We start from the raw sequence: 16,692 nt of genomic DNA, 5'->3' as shown, positions 1-16,692 counted from the left end.
ATAGGCCCAATTATCAGTTATGTGCTATCTTCAGAGTGGGGAATAAATGTCCCTCCCAGATAACTGTACATTTTACAGCGCCACTTCCAGGATGGAAAGATGCACTTACCCTGGATCAAATCAACCTGGGGGCGTAACAATGAGAGTTGGCATGCCATCTAGTCTAGACGTGATTTCCACATGGTTTCTCATATCCCACTAGGTGAAAACCAGACTGATATCCAAGCCCTGCCACCTCAGTTAATTCACAAAATTACTCTCACTTTCACCTAAATAACACTTCATGTGCTAATTTGGCGTAACATTTTCCATCCCGGGGGGTAACAGGGTGATGACAGGAAGGGCATCTGGACATCTCTTTAACTAACTGTGCCAAATCCATTAATGATCATTGTGACCCTGCACTGATGTGGGGAAGAAGCTCAAGAAAAAGAAATGATGATTCAGAACAGGGAATTAAATTGATCACATTTATCGTACAGAGGAAGACTTGTCTCTGCAGTTAAAAATAAGAACTAGTTAACTGATAAGGTCCCAGTACTGATCTTAATTATGAACAGTAACAAATACCCACATAGTGTTAGGAGCAGAAAGTTGGCTGAAATGAGAAGCGAAAAGAATTGCAATTTTAAATTCTCTTTAGAATACAAATTGCTACAAAATAGCAGACAGCAGTGGTTGCAGCATATTTGTAACTGTAAGGAATTCTATCAATCTGATGAGGGTGTTTCAGATGTCAGCTGTGAAATAATTTGGGTGAAGGTTAGCATCAAAGGTTGGTAATATGTTAGTCGACACTTTATATGCCGTTTGGATCAGGAGCTATTAAGAATGTCACACACAAATTTCCTTTCTCATGCTGTGGCATTAGGGGGAAATTTCACCTTGCCAGCTATAGACTGGGAGATTAATGTAATTACATAGCTTAGAATTTCAGATTGCAAATAGGCCTGAACTGTTTGTTTAGTTAATGGGAGGTGTGAAACAGTGACCATATAGTTCTTATAGCATCAGTTACTACTGTTGCTGAAATGACTGTCATAAAAGGTTTCAAAATATTTCTGTTAGTGATTGTAACAAGAAATGGTTGAAATTTACTTGAGCGGTTAACATAAAATGCTGATCTCAGAGACTGAAAATGTGGAATGTTAATGGATAATGGTCAAGAGTGTTTTACAGTGTGCCTGAAGTATACATATCGTTAAGATGGTTGTGAGGAATGGTAAAGACTTGCTGTAATTCAGTAGCCTTGTTATATAGTTTCCATGTAAGTAGAGACCTTCAGCAAATGCTTCAGTGAAGCCAAAGCTTTGTTGACAAACAAATGCAGAACAAATGCAAACTGACCATAAGGTGACGTATTGGAAGTTTTCTTCATACATAAGGTCAATAAATAGATCAGTCATCTACTCAGTCACTCATTGATATTACTAGCAACAAAACTAAAGCACTTAGAAAGAAAGCCAAATTTTTTACTTCAGTTTTATGAAATTGTTTCTCTGAAAAATGTAATAGTACAGTGACTTTTTGCAATCACCACTCAAACACAAAATTACGTAAAATGAGCTACCTGATCAGAAAATGTTGTAAAATAGTTCAGTCTAGGAAAGGGATCTGAATCTGATCGGATACATGTAAGACTGAATGGAAACTGACTCTGTATAAGAAATTGAACCTCTTCCAGCATATGTTCAGTTACAATGTCAAAGCAATGAGGTGAGGTGTTCAAAGTTATGAGGAAAATAATTTTCATTTTGAATGAAGGTTGTCATACAAACAGCTTTAACTATAGATCTATATCACTGTTGGTCTTGTTTTGAGTAATATTTCAGGCTTATGTCTTTTCAGATTTTTGGAGCTCAAAAATCTGCTCTAGATAAAGTTCCTAAACAGTGATCCTGGGAAGCTAGGATGTTGTGTGTGTTTGTGACATCCAGACGACAGTGATCTGCCTAGGTTGATTCAGTATCCCTTGGCTTCTGGAAGATATTTGGTACATCCCTGCACAGTCTTCCAGAGAAGAGAGATGAACTTACGGAATATTGAACCAACTTTATAATTTGATTGAAGGCTTTCTAGCAAATGGTGCTCAGCACACAGTTTTTATGGGAAGAAATCATAAGGTGTGAAAGTAGCTTGTGGTGTTCCCCAAGGAGTGTTATATAACTGTCATTATTCACAGTATACATAAATGACTAGGTGGATAACATTGGAAGCTCCACAGTGTTGTTCTAAAATGACACTGTGTGCACAGATAATATACAGTGCTTGAAAATTGTAGCACATTGTGCACAGTCCTGCAAGATTCAACACTTGATACGGGAGTTGGCAGTTGATCCTCCACACAAACGGATGAAGGTTATCACACATAAGAGGCAGAAACATCCCATTATTATTTGTCTACACAGATGGTGATCAATCACAATAAAGAGTATCTAATGTGGGAGTATGTGGCTGCAGCTATTTAAAGTGGGATGACAACATAAAATTAGTTGTAAGAAAGACAGGCCACCTGACAGATTCATTTGAAGAATCTTAAGCAAATGAGGATCACTCGAGGAAGAGAGAGCTTACAGAAACCTTCAAAAAGTGATTCCTGAAGACTGCTCAACAATCTGGAATCCTTATGAAGTAGAATTACTACCAGAGATAAGGAGGATCAAAAGAAACATGATGCAAAGGTTGTTTGTATATTTTTTTTATTTTTATATATATATTATTATTATTATTATATATATATATATATATATATTTTTTTTCCATGTATTTGTCAAGGAGAGCCAGAAAGCAGTGAATAGCACTTCCCAGGTTGATTCAGTGCCCCTTGACTTGTGGGAGGCATTCACAACATTTCTGCACTGTCGTCTAGTGAAGAAATATGAACGTGCAGAATATTGTGCCAACCTCCCAATCCATTTGTTTATGTAGCGTGTAAAGAATGACAGCTTAAATGTCTGTGCATGATGTAATTAGTCACATCTTGTCTTCACAGTTCCAGTGAGAGTGGTACATAGAAAAATGTAATGTATTCATAGATTCCTCATTTAACACTGGTTCTTCAAATTTTGTAACTGAGCTTTTGCGTGATAGATGATTCCTATCTTCAGCCATCTGCCAGTTCAGGTTTTTCAGAATTTCGGTCAGTGCTCTTCTGGGGATTGCAATCATTCATTCTACCCTTCTTTGTTTACATTGAACATCTCCCATTACTGCTGGCTGATAAGAGTCCTACACTACTGGCGAATATTCTACAATGGGTTGCATGAGGGTTTATAACTTGTAGACCATTTGCATTTTCCCAGTGTCCAGCAATGAACCAAAGTCTTCCACTTGCTTTAACTATACTTATCCAGCGTGTTAATTTCCTTTCATATCCTCACAAATTATTACACTCAGGTTTTGTATGAGCTGATAAGATACCAGTTGTGTGTCATTGATGTTTGTAATTGTAAGTTATTTCTTCTGCATTTTGTGAAGTACCCAAGTTTACATTTCTCAACATTTAATGTAAGTTGCCAGTCTTTGCTCCTCCTCAAAATCTTATATGGATCTGACTGACTATTTGTACAGCCTTTTTCAGTTATTTCTTAATTATAGATAACTGCATCATCTGTAAAAAGCCTGAAGCTACTGTCAGTATTTTCAGCCAGGTGACTGACATATATTATGGACAACAAGGTTCCCAATACACTTTTCTAGGGTACACCTAAAGTAACTTCTGTGCTAAAATGCAGCGTCCTCCCTACCAAAAACTCCTCAGTCCAGTCACAAATTTTGTTTGGTTCCCCTTGTAATTGTACCTTCTATAATAAGAATTTTATGATACTGAATCAAATGCTTTTTAGAAGTCAAGATTACTTTGTGCACTGGACTGCCTCTATTCATAACCTTCAGGATGTCACGTGAGAAAAGCACGATTTGAGTTCTGCTGGACAAATATTTTTGGCATCTAGATTGATTGACACTAAGAAGGTCATTTTGTTCAAGATCTCTCTACTAGCGAGCTCCGAATATGTCCCAAGAGTCTACAACAGATGAATATCAATGATACGTGGATGATTATTTTGTAGATCACTTCCGCTGCTCTTCTTGTAGATGGATGTGACTTGTACAGTCTTCCAGGTACTAGGCATAGTTTATTGTTTAGCAGATCTAAGTATGGCATACAATGTTTAAAAGAGAGGCTAACCCCACTGCAAATTCTGTATCAAACGTGATAAGAATTCCATTGGGTCCTGAGCCTTGTTGTTTTACCAACTTTAGCGTTTCCTGCCACCACTGGCTCTAATATCTGTATTACACGTCTTTGCAATAATTTCAGAATTAAAGCAGGATGGTACTCCTGTATTCTCCTTTGTGAAAGTGAATTGTATCATTTCTAGCTTTGTTTTGGTAATCTCAGTTTCATATCCTGTGTTATCTTCAACTTCCTCAAGGTCACCAATGCCAGTTTCAGTGTGGACTTCCTCGAACAGATCAGGTTTCTTTGTTGCCATTAGATGTAGTATGTTCCTGTCATGAATGCCCCTTGGAACTATCTGTTTAAGAAGTTTTCAGAGGGAGCATATGGTATTGGTTTGCAGGATATCTGTCATGCTACTTACAAAACAGTAATTTTTGCAGTTGATTTTTGGCCCTTGAAGTTGCCTCCAGTGATGACAGTATGATTGGAGAACCCATGTACTAGCTAGCTGAGGTTTTCTCTAAAGTCTTCAGTTGCATGTGAGGGTGAGTCCAATGTTTGGTAGAAGGATCTAATTATAAGTTTATATAGACTGTTGATGGTGATACTAGCTTAGTCTTGCATGCAGCTTCAATTTCTATCTTCACAGATTTGAATTTTCGTGCCTACTGCAACAAATTCACCACCGACATTTCCCATGAGCATAATCTTTCAATATACACTTGGATTTACTCAGAAAATCTCACTGCTGTCAATTCCCAATTTTTGCCAGCCTTGTGTACGTAGTAGGATCTTGGAGATGTTCATCTTGTTCCTATTGCAGATACTATAGGACAGGTGAGGTGCATCATGGTGTGATTGTGAAAATATCAGTGGGTGCCACATAAAGTAACCAATGCTACACACCATAATGTGAGTTGTTCAGTATAGATGTAGATGTAAAAGACAAAAACTAAGCACCGTAACTCGGAGATTGTATCACGATAATTGTCATACATACAGTACAACACACCAGAAACCAGATGAACTGTATCTGTTGTATCATGTTCTTACATGTGTTTGAGAGGCATCTGCTAGAAAAACGTAATATTCCAGGGGGGTGAGATTTTATTGAATATATATATAATAGTCTCAAACGCTGTATATGTACTCTCAATGACAACCATTACTTCAGGGGGGGGGGGGGAATATATGCTTCTTCTTGAACATTTCTGGTACAGTAGTGTGTGTTTCAAAAAGATTCATCTATTTTCACAAGACAAATGAAAATAGAAACTTGTGGTGAATTTTAACTTGCACATTGAAACTATTAGTTCACCTTGGCGGCATCAATTGCAAGTTATTGGTTTATATGGTTGCCAGTAATGGCATCTTGCTCACTAGTTCATTACCCAGTAGGCATCTAGTCGAGATGGCAGCAAGCAATTCGGTTACTACTGTGTGGCATGATTTCTGTCAGGAGAATGGTGCTGTACCTCCTACAGCTCAAAACCTTTGGTGGTGGTACAAGCAAATTAAAGTCAGTGATTGTTTATGTAAGGGGAAATCCACAGGTCACCTCTGTGCTCATTCAAGGTGTAGAGTGCATTCAACAGTTTTTTGTTGTGTGGGCCATAGAAATCTACTCATTGTAACCCTTGAGAGTTATCCATTCCACGTATCTCTGGTAGCATGTTTTGAGGCAGTGTGTGTTTTTCAAAACATACAAATTCAGTTGTTACAAACATTTCATGATTGTGAGGAACTACAGTGTGTAGTATGACCCCTTCTTTTTTCTCTGTTGTGCAAAGGTGCTTATAGGAATCCTGTACCTGGATATGTTGGAAGATTTGACTATTTCCACAGTTGTGAGAACCTGTATAAAAACCTCATTTTTCAATAGACTGAAGGACTACTACACTGGCACCTGCATGTAAGAGCATTTCTTAACAGTGAGCTACCTCAGCCATGGATTAACCATAGGGGGCAATTTTGCATTGCACTATTGGCATCCAAAGTCACATGATCTCATGGTATGTAATTTTTGTTGGGTTTTTGGAAGATTCCATGTCCGTGGTTCCCCTTCCAACCGACTACTTTAAGTGAACTGCAATGCCTTACAGCAACAGCAGTGAATGCAGTAACTGTAGACTTGGTCCCAAAAGTATGAGATTAGTTTGACTATCGTCTGCCTTTTGTTTTGCTTCCAGTGGAGGGCACACTGAATATTTGTTGAAAGGTAAATGAAAACTTTGCTCTTGAATGTAATTGTAAAAAATATCCCAAGGTTGTACATGCACCCATGTAAATTATATACACTTGTAAAAGTGAATGGTTCTTTTGAAAATAAAGACTTTTTGGTCTTATGCACGAGTTAAAATTCATTCCAAATTTCTACCTTCATTCATGTACAAGGTATAGTCTTGTGAAATTGGATGAACCTTTTTTGAAATGGCCTGTACTTCAATTTGACAGTGCCTGTCCATATGTGGAATACTGAAGTTACATTTCCCTCAAAGCTGTATACATTTGTCAGATCAGACACAGAAAGCACATAGACCATTTTTACTTTGTAAATTACCAGGTTATGACCTTCAGGAGGAAGTACCAAAGAACTGGTAAACCGCCCTATCAAATCCTAATATGACTATTCAAAATCAAAAGAAAATAGCTAGTACCTGTAAGGCTAGCTAGTAGACATAAAACAGCAGTACGTGTCAAATAAACACGTTGAGTACAGTTGACAACAGTGCCAAAAAGATTAAGGAATTGCAAGTTTTCAGTCTTACCTATCATCTGGTGTGAGAAGGAGTAAAGGAGACTCTTGACAGTTTTATCAGAAACAATATGATCATCCAAAATGCAATGTTAAGAGATATTCCAGATGTGTAAAAAAAGAAACTGTTTTTATAAAGCAGTATGAGTTTTAAAATGTACTAAGGAATTAACAAAATACTGTTACTTAGAGAGATGAGAAAATGGAACAAGTGAAGAAACTATAAGGCTCATTTAGTGTTTGATTTCCATTTTCCCTCTCTTATTCATACTTACTTTCCCAGGAACAAATGTCTGTTTCAGAAATCCTGTATGTCAAGAAGCTGCTTGTGATGAAATGCCTGTAGTTTCTGAGGAAGGAGTGTGTAGTTCAAACAGTTTATTTTTATCTTTTTACGGAATGCTTGGAAACAACATGGGAAATTTCCAGAATGAAATTTTCACTCTGCAGTGGAGTATGCGCTAATATGAAACTTCCTGGCAGATTAAAACTGTGTGCCCGACCGAGACTCGAACTCGGGACCTTTGCCTTTTGCGGGCAAGTGCTCTACCATCTGAGCTACCGAAGCACGACTCACGTCCGGTACTCACAGCTTTACTTCTGCCAGTATCTCGTCTCCTACCTTCCAAACTTTTTTTAACATGGGAAATGTTGATAAACCATTTCATTTTTGTTTCAGGAGGCATAAATTTGAAGGGAGAAATATTTATTTTTAATCAGTCAACATTGACCTTAGTGTCATTTAAGATCTGTTTTGATATTATATACAAGTCCTGATTGTGCTCTCAATAGCTTAAAATAAATCTTGTATTGATTTTTAGTCATCATCTGATCTGACTTCAGAGACATGCACTTTATATCGTGTGATGTTGTTGCCTGCATAATCACTAGAAACAAGTTTTCTGCTCTTCGTCATTTATTATGTACAAAAATATGATTTAATTTTTGTCTTTAATAATTCACAACAGTTAAGGAGAGAATAATTTTGCAACTTTGGAAGACAGAAGTGGGCTGAACAGTGGTAGCACTTCCTAAGTGAAATGTAATGCTTGACACTGCTACCCTGACTTATCAAATACTCTCATCAAATAACATGTCTCACCAGTCATAATTCTGTGTGTAACTGTGGGGGGTCAGTTGTATTTGCATTGTAATGAAAAACAATGTTTCTGTCACGTATATGCCATCAGAAACCTGAATGGTTGCTTGTTTAATATGTATACTTGTAAGATTGTTTTTCTCCCGTGTTAAAAATAAGTGATTGGCATGCAGCATTGTGAAAAGAACTTTGTTAGTAGATGTGTTTGTCTAGGACAATAGAAATTGTATAGTCAAAATTGGAATACCAATTTGAAGCTACAAAATTATTTGTAACATTTTGTTGCAAAGCATCCTTTACGCTCTTGCTTCTGTCTGAATATAAGCACATAGGAAAAGTATATTTGTTACAGCCCATGAATATACACATATTTGAGTCTCTCTCTCTTTAATGCTGAGGAAGGGGGGAGAGGCAGAATGTATGCATTTACATCAACTGTAAATCTACTCAAACATTTGTGAGGTTCCCTTTTTCTGTTTTTTGTTGTAATCCTACATTGTGTTGTCATATTTCAGTTATACTTTTGTGATTACATATAGGTACCAGATGTTTAGCCACTGCACATACTTTATTTTCTTTATTATCTGATTTTAAAGCTTTTCCTGTGTTGTAATCACGTGAACAATTTTTATATTTTCTGAGCTATATATTTTCATGCACTGATTGCTTCTGTATATGTTGTGTTGACAGTTATTAGTAATATATAATTATATCCATGTATTTACTTACATGTTGTATACCATACTGTGTCTGTGGCACCTCTTTTTATGCTTTATGTTTATAAAGTAGTATAAATGTTGTCACACACACACACACACACACACACACACACACACACACGTGTGCACGCTCACTCACTCTATTGCACTCATTGCTAGGAGACAACAGTGGCCTTTTGTGTGTGTGTGTGTGTGTGTGTGTGTGTGTGTGTGTGTGTGTGTGTGTGTCCTTTCTGGTAATAAACTCTTGTCTTCTACTGCAAAAAATTAATTTTATTGTTTCATTTTATGTTATTTATATTTGTAAACTGTACAAAATATTTATTTGAAAGAAAGTGACAAAGTTACAAACACACATATATATGCCTTAGTGTTTATTTTTTCTTAATATTATGTTTTAAATTGCCTAGTCACTGTTAGGTTCATCAATTGATGCATTTTTAAAACATAGTGTTTATGTTGTGTAGAATCTGAAAGCAGTAGTGCATGGAGTTAAAAAAAATCCCTTTTTGTTTTTCAAGAAATGTAAGAAAACTATAGAAGAACAATAAAGAAAGAAAAATAATTCCCATGAAATTTGGAGAACCACATTTCATTTCTTCTCAGTTTACAGTGTTTAAGTTGTTGTACCTGAATCTTCTAGCATACACACTGTTACAAAGAAGAGACCTTTTATATATCATTGTTGTCTCTAGCTAGCTTGTTGAGTCGCTTGCACCAAATTATGCCCTTAATTCTGTTCGATTGAAGTTTGTGCTGTTATTGCATCATTGCTGTATTATAAATTTTATTCATTTTTATTGCTAATTTAATGGTTTTAGGAAGTTGGTGTGTAGGGACTGCAATTTTTTGATAGTTCTTGATCATAAATTCTTGCTTGCATTGGCTATAAAGTATATTTAAGAAATGACCTTGGCAACAGGTCACCCTAGAAGTTCTTGAAGAATATGTTTGTCAAACAAAATTAAATATATTCTCACAAAGAAAACCAAAATATAACTTGATTTTTAAGTTCCCTCAGCAAAATCAATAATCTCTACCGTTACAGCTGAGGTAACATTGGCATTTTTCACAGTGTCTAGAAGGTTCCCTACCTGTGATCTTTAAGAGTGTAGAGCCTAGATCTCTGTTGCTTGCAATCTGGACTCTCAACCAAATTTTGAATATGACAAGCCATGTCACATGCTGTCTTTACAGCAGTGATTGTTTCCTGGTGCTCTCTTGCTTGTTCTCTGAAGAGGTGTTTCTTGCATCTTGATATGACTTCTGGTGAGATTTAAGAGCTTCGAATCCCAGGCTTTAATTTAACGAGAGCCTTGATTACTGTTAGTTAAATTAACCAACATTCTGATTTGACCATCTTTTCATTATACTGTCCTAGAAGTTTAGCGTCTACACCAAACTGTCACTATCTTCAAATTTCATTTTATGATCACATGTGAGAATCCTTCAGTCATTTGTAAGTTTGATGTTCATAAGATGTAATGAACATCAAAGTTACAAATGACTGAAGGATTCTCACATGTGATCATAAAATGAAATTTGAAGATAGTAACAGGTTGGTGTAGACACTAAACTTCTAGGACAGTGTAATGAAAAATCTTGTTTTACAGGTTTAATAGTTTCTCAAATGTATGAAATTCTTTATCACAGGATATGTCATAATTATCCAGGTTTTACAGACTTAGATCATCTTTAAAACAATATAACTGACCATTAGGTTTTATTCATGTGTTTCTATACATTCTGAACCATGTATTCCAAGTGTTCTCATAATCTTCTGCCAGCACATGGTTGTTTTATGATTCTGGCTATATCTTCTTTCATGCCAGTTTCTACAGAGAATCTCATTGACTTGTAAGCCACACTTATCTTTTTGTTTCAGTTAACTAACATCATCGAAAACATGTCAGATGTTGCATTCCGTAGGTGAGACTTTCTCTGTGTGATACTGAATGTTCTGTGTAGACCAATATTCTACAATTAGCCTATAGTCCTGATTTGGGTTTTCTGTGATTTACTTAAATTGCTCGAGGCAAATGCCAGAATAGTTCCATTGAAAGGACAAAGCTGATTTCTTTCACGATTCTTTAAACAATCCGATCTTGTGCTCCATCTCTAATGGCCTCGTTGTTGACAAGATGTTAAACCCTAATCTTTCTTGCTTTTTCTTATGATTAGGCTTGTAATTGAAGACTAGTGATTTTTTAGCATTAAGAGAGTTGGGTGTGGGTGGACTTTCTGTGGATGTTGTGGTTCAATGATCCATCTGTTCTTCCCTTAACCAAGATATAAATTTAACTGAACCTATTTCTACATTTCCTTTGAGAATTTTATACAGTGATTGATTGAGCAGGGATGCTGCAGGTATTCTTAAATTTTATCCACTCCATTTCACTACAAATGTGTCATTGACATGCTAGTAAACATGTTGGGCTGTATTTGACAGATTCTTGTAGTCTGGCCTGGCTTTTTGACAAAGGCCTTGTTGGCAGAAAGCTTATTTTGTGACAGTCTTTTTGTTGTGCTTATCTGCAACTCGGCATCTCCGCTATATGGTGAGTAGCAACTATCCTTTTCATAATATTGTAACTAAAAGAACAGTTGCTAAGCACTGGCTTACAGTTGATCTTGAAATAAAATATGAAGATACCTGCACCATGGTGCAAATGTCTAACTTCGAAGGTAGTGTAATAATGGAGGCAGTTAGAATTTTGGATAATTTAACCAACAGGGATGGAGACATCATTTTGAACAAATTTAGGGGTCAGACACTCCTTTTTATTTACATGTAATCTGAATATCTGCTGAACATGGCATATGCCTCAGGGATGAACTTGCAATATGAAATTACACTATTATAAATGGCAGCTTGTACCTTTTCTTGTTCTGGCAGCATGAAACTTTCCTGGTTCACAGTTTGATTTTAGTTTATAGACAGTGAGTAATTGAGATCTGCACTCACCGTACTAGAGGTGGGTCTTTCACAAACGAACGAGTGTGAGGTAAATGTTCACTAAACTCAATGGAAGGACTGAGGAACTACTTCTAAGAAATGGTCGTTCACAGTTCACTTCAGATCAGTCTCATTCCTGCCTCCATCTCATTCTGTTTTGGGTGGCCATCCATTCCTTGTTCCAGCTTCATTGTTCTTCATTCAGTTGTAGTTCCTTTTGTTCAATTGTAGATCATTTCATTCATTGCATTAGCCCACTCTCGTTCAGTTTTAAACTGTTCTCGAAATTTTGATTTATATTTCTTTGTGGACGCCTTTCAGTATCCACAGGCAGCAACAAATAATATTTGTTAATGACAATAGTTTGTTTGTTTGTGTGTGTGTGTGTGTGTGTGTGTGTGTGTGTGTGTGTGTGTGTTATTAAAAAATAAAACTTTAAAATGAGATTAAGTTAATTTCTCAAGACAGTTCCCTGTACCATTTTCACTTTTCAGTGCATGAGGCACAGGCTGGTAATCATTTGAAGAGTTTGAAAGGTGATTGGACTATCTGGAGCTCATTCTAATGTGTTTAATTTGCTCAGGTCACCATCTTTTTAGTATGATTTTTTTTTAATTTCTGATGCCACTTGAGTTTTGTGTATATTATGATAAGCCCTCTTCAGTTTTCTTCAACTGGCCACTGTGGCTGAGCGGTTCTAGGCGCTTCAGTCCGGAACTGTCCTGCCGCTGCAGTCGCAGGTTCAAATCCTGCCTTGGGCATGGATGTGTGTGATGTCCTTAGGTTGGTTAGGTTTAAGTAGTTCTAAGTCTAGGGGACTGATGACCTCCAATGTTAAGTCCCATAGTGCTTAGAGCCATTTGAACCATTTTAGGTTTCTTCATACTTATAGATTTGAGGGCCAGTGGTCTGACATCAATTTCCTAAAGCAGTGCAATGCAATTTTCAAAAACTCTGTAAATTGGCCTTGAAGTTGGAATATTTCAGAGCTCTTTCAAGTACTGGGTTGTTACAATTAAAGTGCAGCTACTCACAGAGATCAGTGTGGGCTTAATTACCATGTCATTGTGAAACTTGATAGATATTCTGACGTGTTAATGTGGAACCAATTTATGCTTGGGAAAAAAACTTCCCATTCTCATAAACAGGTGCAGATCTGGTGTTCTGAAAACAAGAAAGTTGTATAGAAACGCTTCCATGTGTAATGGATTAGGCACAGAATGTGATCAGAAAAGGTCAAACACGTGAGAAGGGTATAATATTGATTTTATTATTAACAGCTGCTTAAACAGTTTGTTCTATATAAGCACCGGAGATGGAGATGAGATGCTACATCTGTAAAATTATTTTATCAACATAGTTCTGGTGGTATCTTAGCAACATTTTCATATATACTGACCTTCTGGTGAGGTAGACAACAAATGTGTCCCTGGTAAATGGATTCTTTTAGATCTCACCAGAGGCAAAAGGCACACGGATTCAGATCAGGTGATCTTGTAGGCCATGCATCTGGAAAACTTCTGGAAATACCACATTCATTGAAGCTTGCATTAAGCAGATGTTTCCATGGGCAAGTGACATCAGTTGTTTGCTCCCTCTAACTTGAAAACAATGGATTGCACACAGTTGCACTGTTCCAAAGCAGGCTCAAATGGCTCTGAGCATTATGGGACTTAACATCTGTGGTCATCAGTCCCCTAGAACTTAGAACTACTTAAACCTAACTAACCTAAGGACATCACACACATCCATGCCCGAGGCAGGATTCGAACCTGCAGCCGTAGCGGTCACGTGGTTCCAGACTGATGCGCCTAGAACCACACGGCCACACTGGCCGGCTCCAAAGCAGGAATCATATGCCGTACAAGTACATTTTGATCACGTGCAGACATAACGTTACACTTGGCAGGCCCTCTGGGTGTATTTTCTACAAATAAGAACGGACTGAGAATAAAAGCACTTGTGAATCCACACGAGTGAGTGCAAACACACGGTTTAAAAGTACCCAAAATTCAGCAGTTCTACATATTCATGCACCCTTAGTGTAAAATGTGCCTTGTCACTCCATAGAATATTGCCCAGCCACGTGTCATCAACTTTGATCCATACCAGAATCTGAAGAGCAAATCAGAACATTACTACTGTTCATGAGATTTTGGTTGCTGCACCTCTGAATTTTATATGGGTACCAGTATAAAATGACTGCAAAACTTTTACTGTGTACTATGGGTGGGACGACGCTGGTGACAATGCACAATCACTAGCACTATCTGGGGCATGTGCTGCATTGTCAGTTATGGGAACAGCAATCTTGTCAGTAACTTCCAGACGCAGCATCAAGCTTCCCCGTGCTTTCTTATTTCATTATCTTCTTTAAACTGTTTACTATCACTGGTCCTCTCCTCAGTGATTCTCTCTGTGCAGCACTGACATTGCTACCATTCACATAAAATAGGTTAAACACATGGCCTCTCTTCTTGACAGCAATACTGATCACTCATGTTAGGGCTCGTCAGATGCCAGTGTGCACTTCGTACAAACAATATACAGTGTCAGATTTGCACCTGGTGGTCACAGGTGGAACTAATTTGTTTTCAGCGTAAATTGGTTCAACATTAACACATTAGCATATCTACCAAGTATTGATGCCATACAGTAATTACAGCCCATGCAGAACCTCCTTGAGTGTCTGCACTTTAATTCTAATCACTCAGTACAAACTAACTCCATAAACACAACATAGATGCAATTACCTGAGTGAGTGTATTGTAAGGCCACTGGTTTGATGCTTACTAGAAACAACTTCAGTTTAATTTTATTTAAATTTCTTACATATTAACAAATGGAAATGTTAATTAACAGATACTGAATTATTTTTTATAAAAATATTTAATATATATAATAATAATATTTACATTATTGGCCATTTGAAAGTAAATTAAAATATGATTTAAATATGCAGTAATACATGATTAAACAAAAAAATGGAACAGTGAGCGAGGAAAGATGAATAGATCCCAGTATGAGCCACTCATGAGTGAACTAGTTCCCAAAGATGAATGAGGTCTCCCACCTCTACTCGGCACACCCAAACTTGACTGTGAACTTTGAAACATGCAGATTATTAAAAATATAATTAGTATGAGACAAAAAGTCAGTTGTAAGTTTACTGGCAATAATCATTCTTGTGACAGTATTTTTTGAAAGCATGCATTATTTCAATAATAAGTAAAGTTAGATTACTATGCCACATGTGTGTCTGATGAATATAGCTTAGCCTTAGTAGAATAATTAAGAACAAAGATGTTGATATTATAATGCTATTCTAAGCCTTTCACAAGTGGATGACATCACACACAGACACACACACTTAGGGGCAATATCTCATGACCTAGTCAATCCAGTTTTGTTTGAGGAATGGTTTTCAGTGCTTATCAGATTTCTCTGATCCAGTCTAATAATGTGTCTCAAACATCCTCATTATTTAACTGTAAAGCGTAAGAGGAAGATGGCTGGGGGAGGGGTGGCAGAGTGTGACTTTTATTTTTATATTTATTTTAGTTTTATTGGGTACAGCTGGGAACCTTATTTGTAAGCATTTAATCACCAACATAAAAATGTTGTTTCTTGTGATGTCTACAGCATGAGAACTGACCAATATCACAACTGCAAACCCTTCAGGGTTTGAAGTCCTGACAACAGGTGAAGGAAGGGATTGCTTTTGACCATGTTCAGGGAACTTTCTGAGGGTTTCATATGAAGTAAATAGAAATGTCAGTTGCAAACAGTATGATGAGAATCTGAACCTCACTACTCCAGAGTCAGAGATCGTCTTAACATGATCTCTATGCTTGTGTAATAGTAGATCAGTTAGCACAATTTTTGTTCTCTCTTTCCATTTTTTGAAAATATATGTGAAACTGTGGTTGAAGAAACCATCACCTCTTTCATGCTGCTATGTTTTTAGCAATCACATTCATTGTGAGATTACTAGTGCACTGTCATCTCTAGTTAATTGTCGCGTAATGGGTTATGTGTGGTTCCTGATGTTGCTGATATTCTAAGAATAATGTTGTTGTTCAATTGCAGTTAAAAGTGGTGTTTATAACCAAAGAAGTGACATATTCTGCAGAAGATTATGACATTAAATGTTGTTATTTTAGAAGAAAAGGGTCACCACAAGTATAGCTTAGATGATTTCCTAGCAGTTACAGTTAACACTGCTGCTGTTGCCATCATTAGTCATCTTTATACATCATTGTCTAGCCTCATGTGTGTACTAGTTTTTTATGTAATAATTGTTGAAGGTTTAGTTTCTGTCATACTGACAAAAAAGGCATTGTACCATATGAAGCTTGTATGAAAAGAAATTAATAGTATATTAAAACTAACACAGAATTGACTTTATATATTTTCATTCTTCCTTTTTAAGAAATCTGCTGAGGAAGAGAGAGAGAAAGCCAAAGAATATCAAATTGAAGCAGAGAGAAGAATTGCAGAACTTGAAAGTAAATGTGCAGATTTGCTATCTGCTGTGGACAGTGAGTAAAACGCTCAATATTATTGTGTTTGGACTTAAAATTTCTGAATCTGTAATGTGTGGGTTTGTGTAAAGCCTTGTTTCTGTTCAACTCTGCACTTGGTTGAAATATTCCATTTGTTATTCACCCTTCTCTCCTACCCTCCCTTCCCAACACTTTTTCAGTAGTTACCATGGGCCAAGTTATTACTTGTGTAGTGAATCATTCAGGTAGGGCAGATTAAAGTCTTGTTCCATCACATGACTGGCATATGAGCTACATAATAGTCAGTTACCTGATACAGTTGATATGACTGAACAACTTTGACATTAAGTTATTCTGCTACAGATAAATCAGCTTCCGCCCAAGAAGCTCTCGACCCTTTAGAAACCTGTGAAATCTCTAAAGACACCTCCAACCCTGCTCCTTCCCTAACATTTTTCATCAAAATTTTATTCAC

At 36.8% G+C, this 16,692-nt stretch overlaps 1 protein-coding gene across 2 annotated transcripts in view; it reads left to right on the top strand.

Annotated features, from left to right (window-relative positions):
• LOC126183636 (golgin subfamily A member 1) overlaps positions 1 to 16,692 on the top strand; it is a 143,254-nt gene that overhangs the window by 93,052 nt on the left and 33,510 nt on the right. For both annotated transcript variants that reach the window (XM_049925782.1, XM_049925774.1), the window contains one exon: positions 16,145 to 16,253. In XM_049925782.1, coding sequence (XP_049781739.1) covers positions 16,145 to 16,253 — 109 coding nt within the window. The remainder of the gene's footprint in view (positions 1 to 16,144; positions 16,254 to 16,692) is intronic.

This window comes from Schistocerca cancellata, chromosome 1, assembly GCF_023864275.1.
Source record: "Schistocerca cancellata isolate TAMUIC-IGC-003103 chromosome 1, iqSchCanc2.1, whole genome shotgun sequence".
Taxonomy (NCBI): Eukaryota; Metazoa; Arthropoda; class Insecta; order Orthoptera; family Acrididae; genus Schistocerca; species Schistocerca cancellata.
This window is presented reverse-complemented; position numbering and strand designations above follow the sequence as displayed.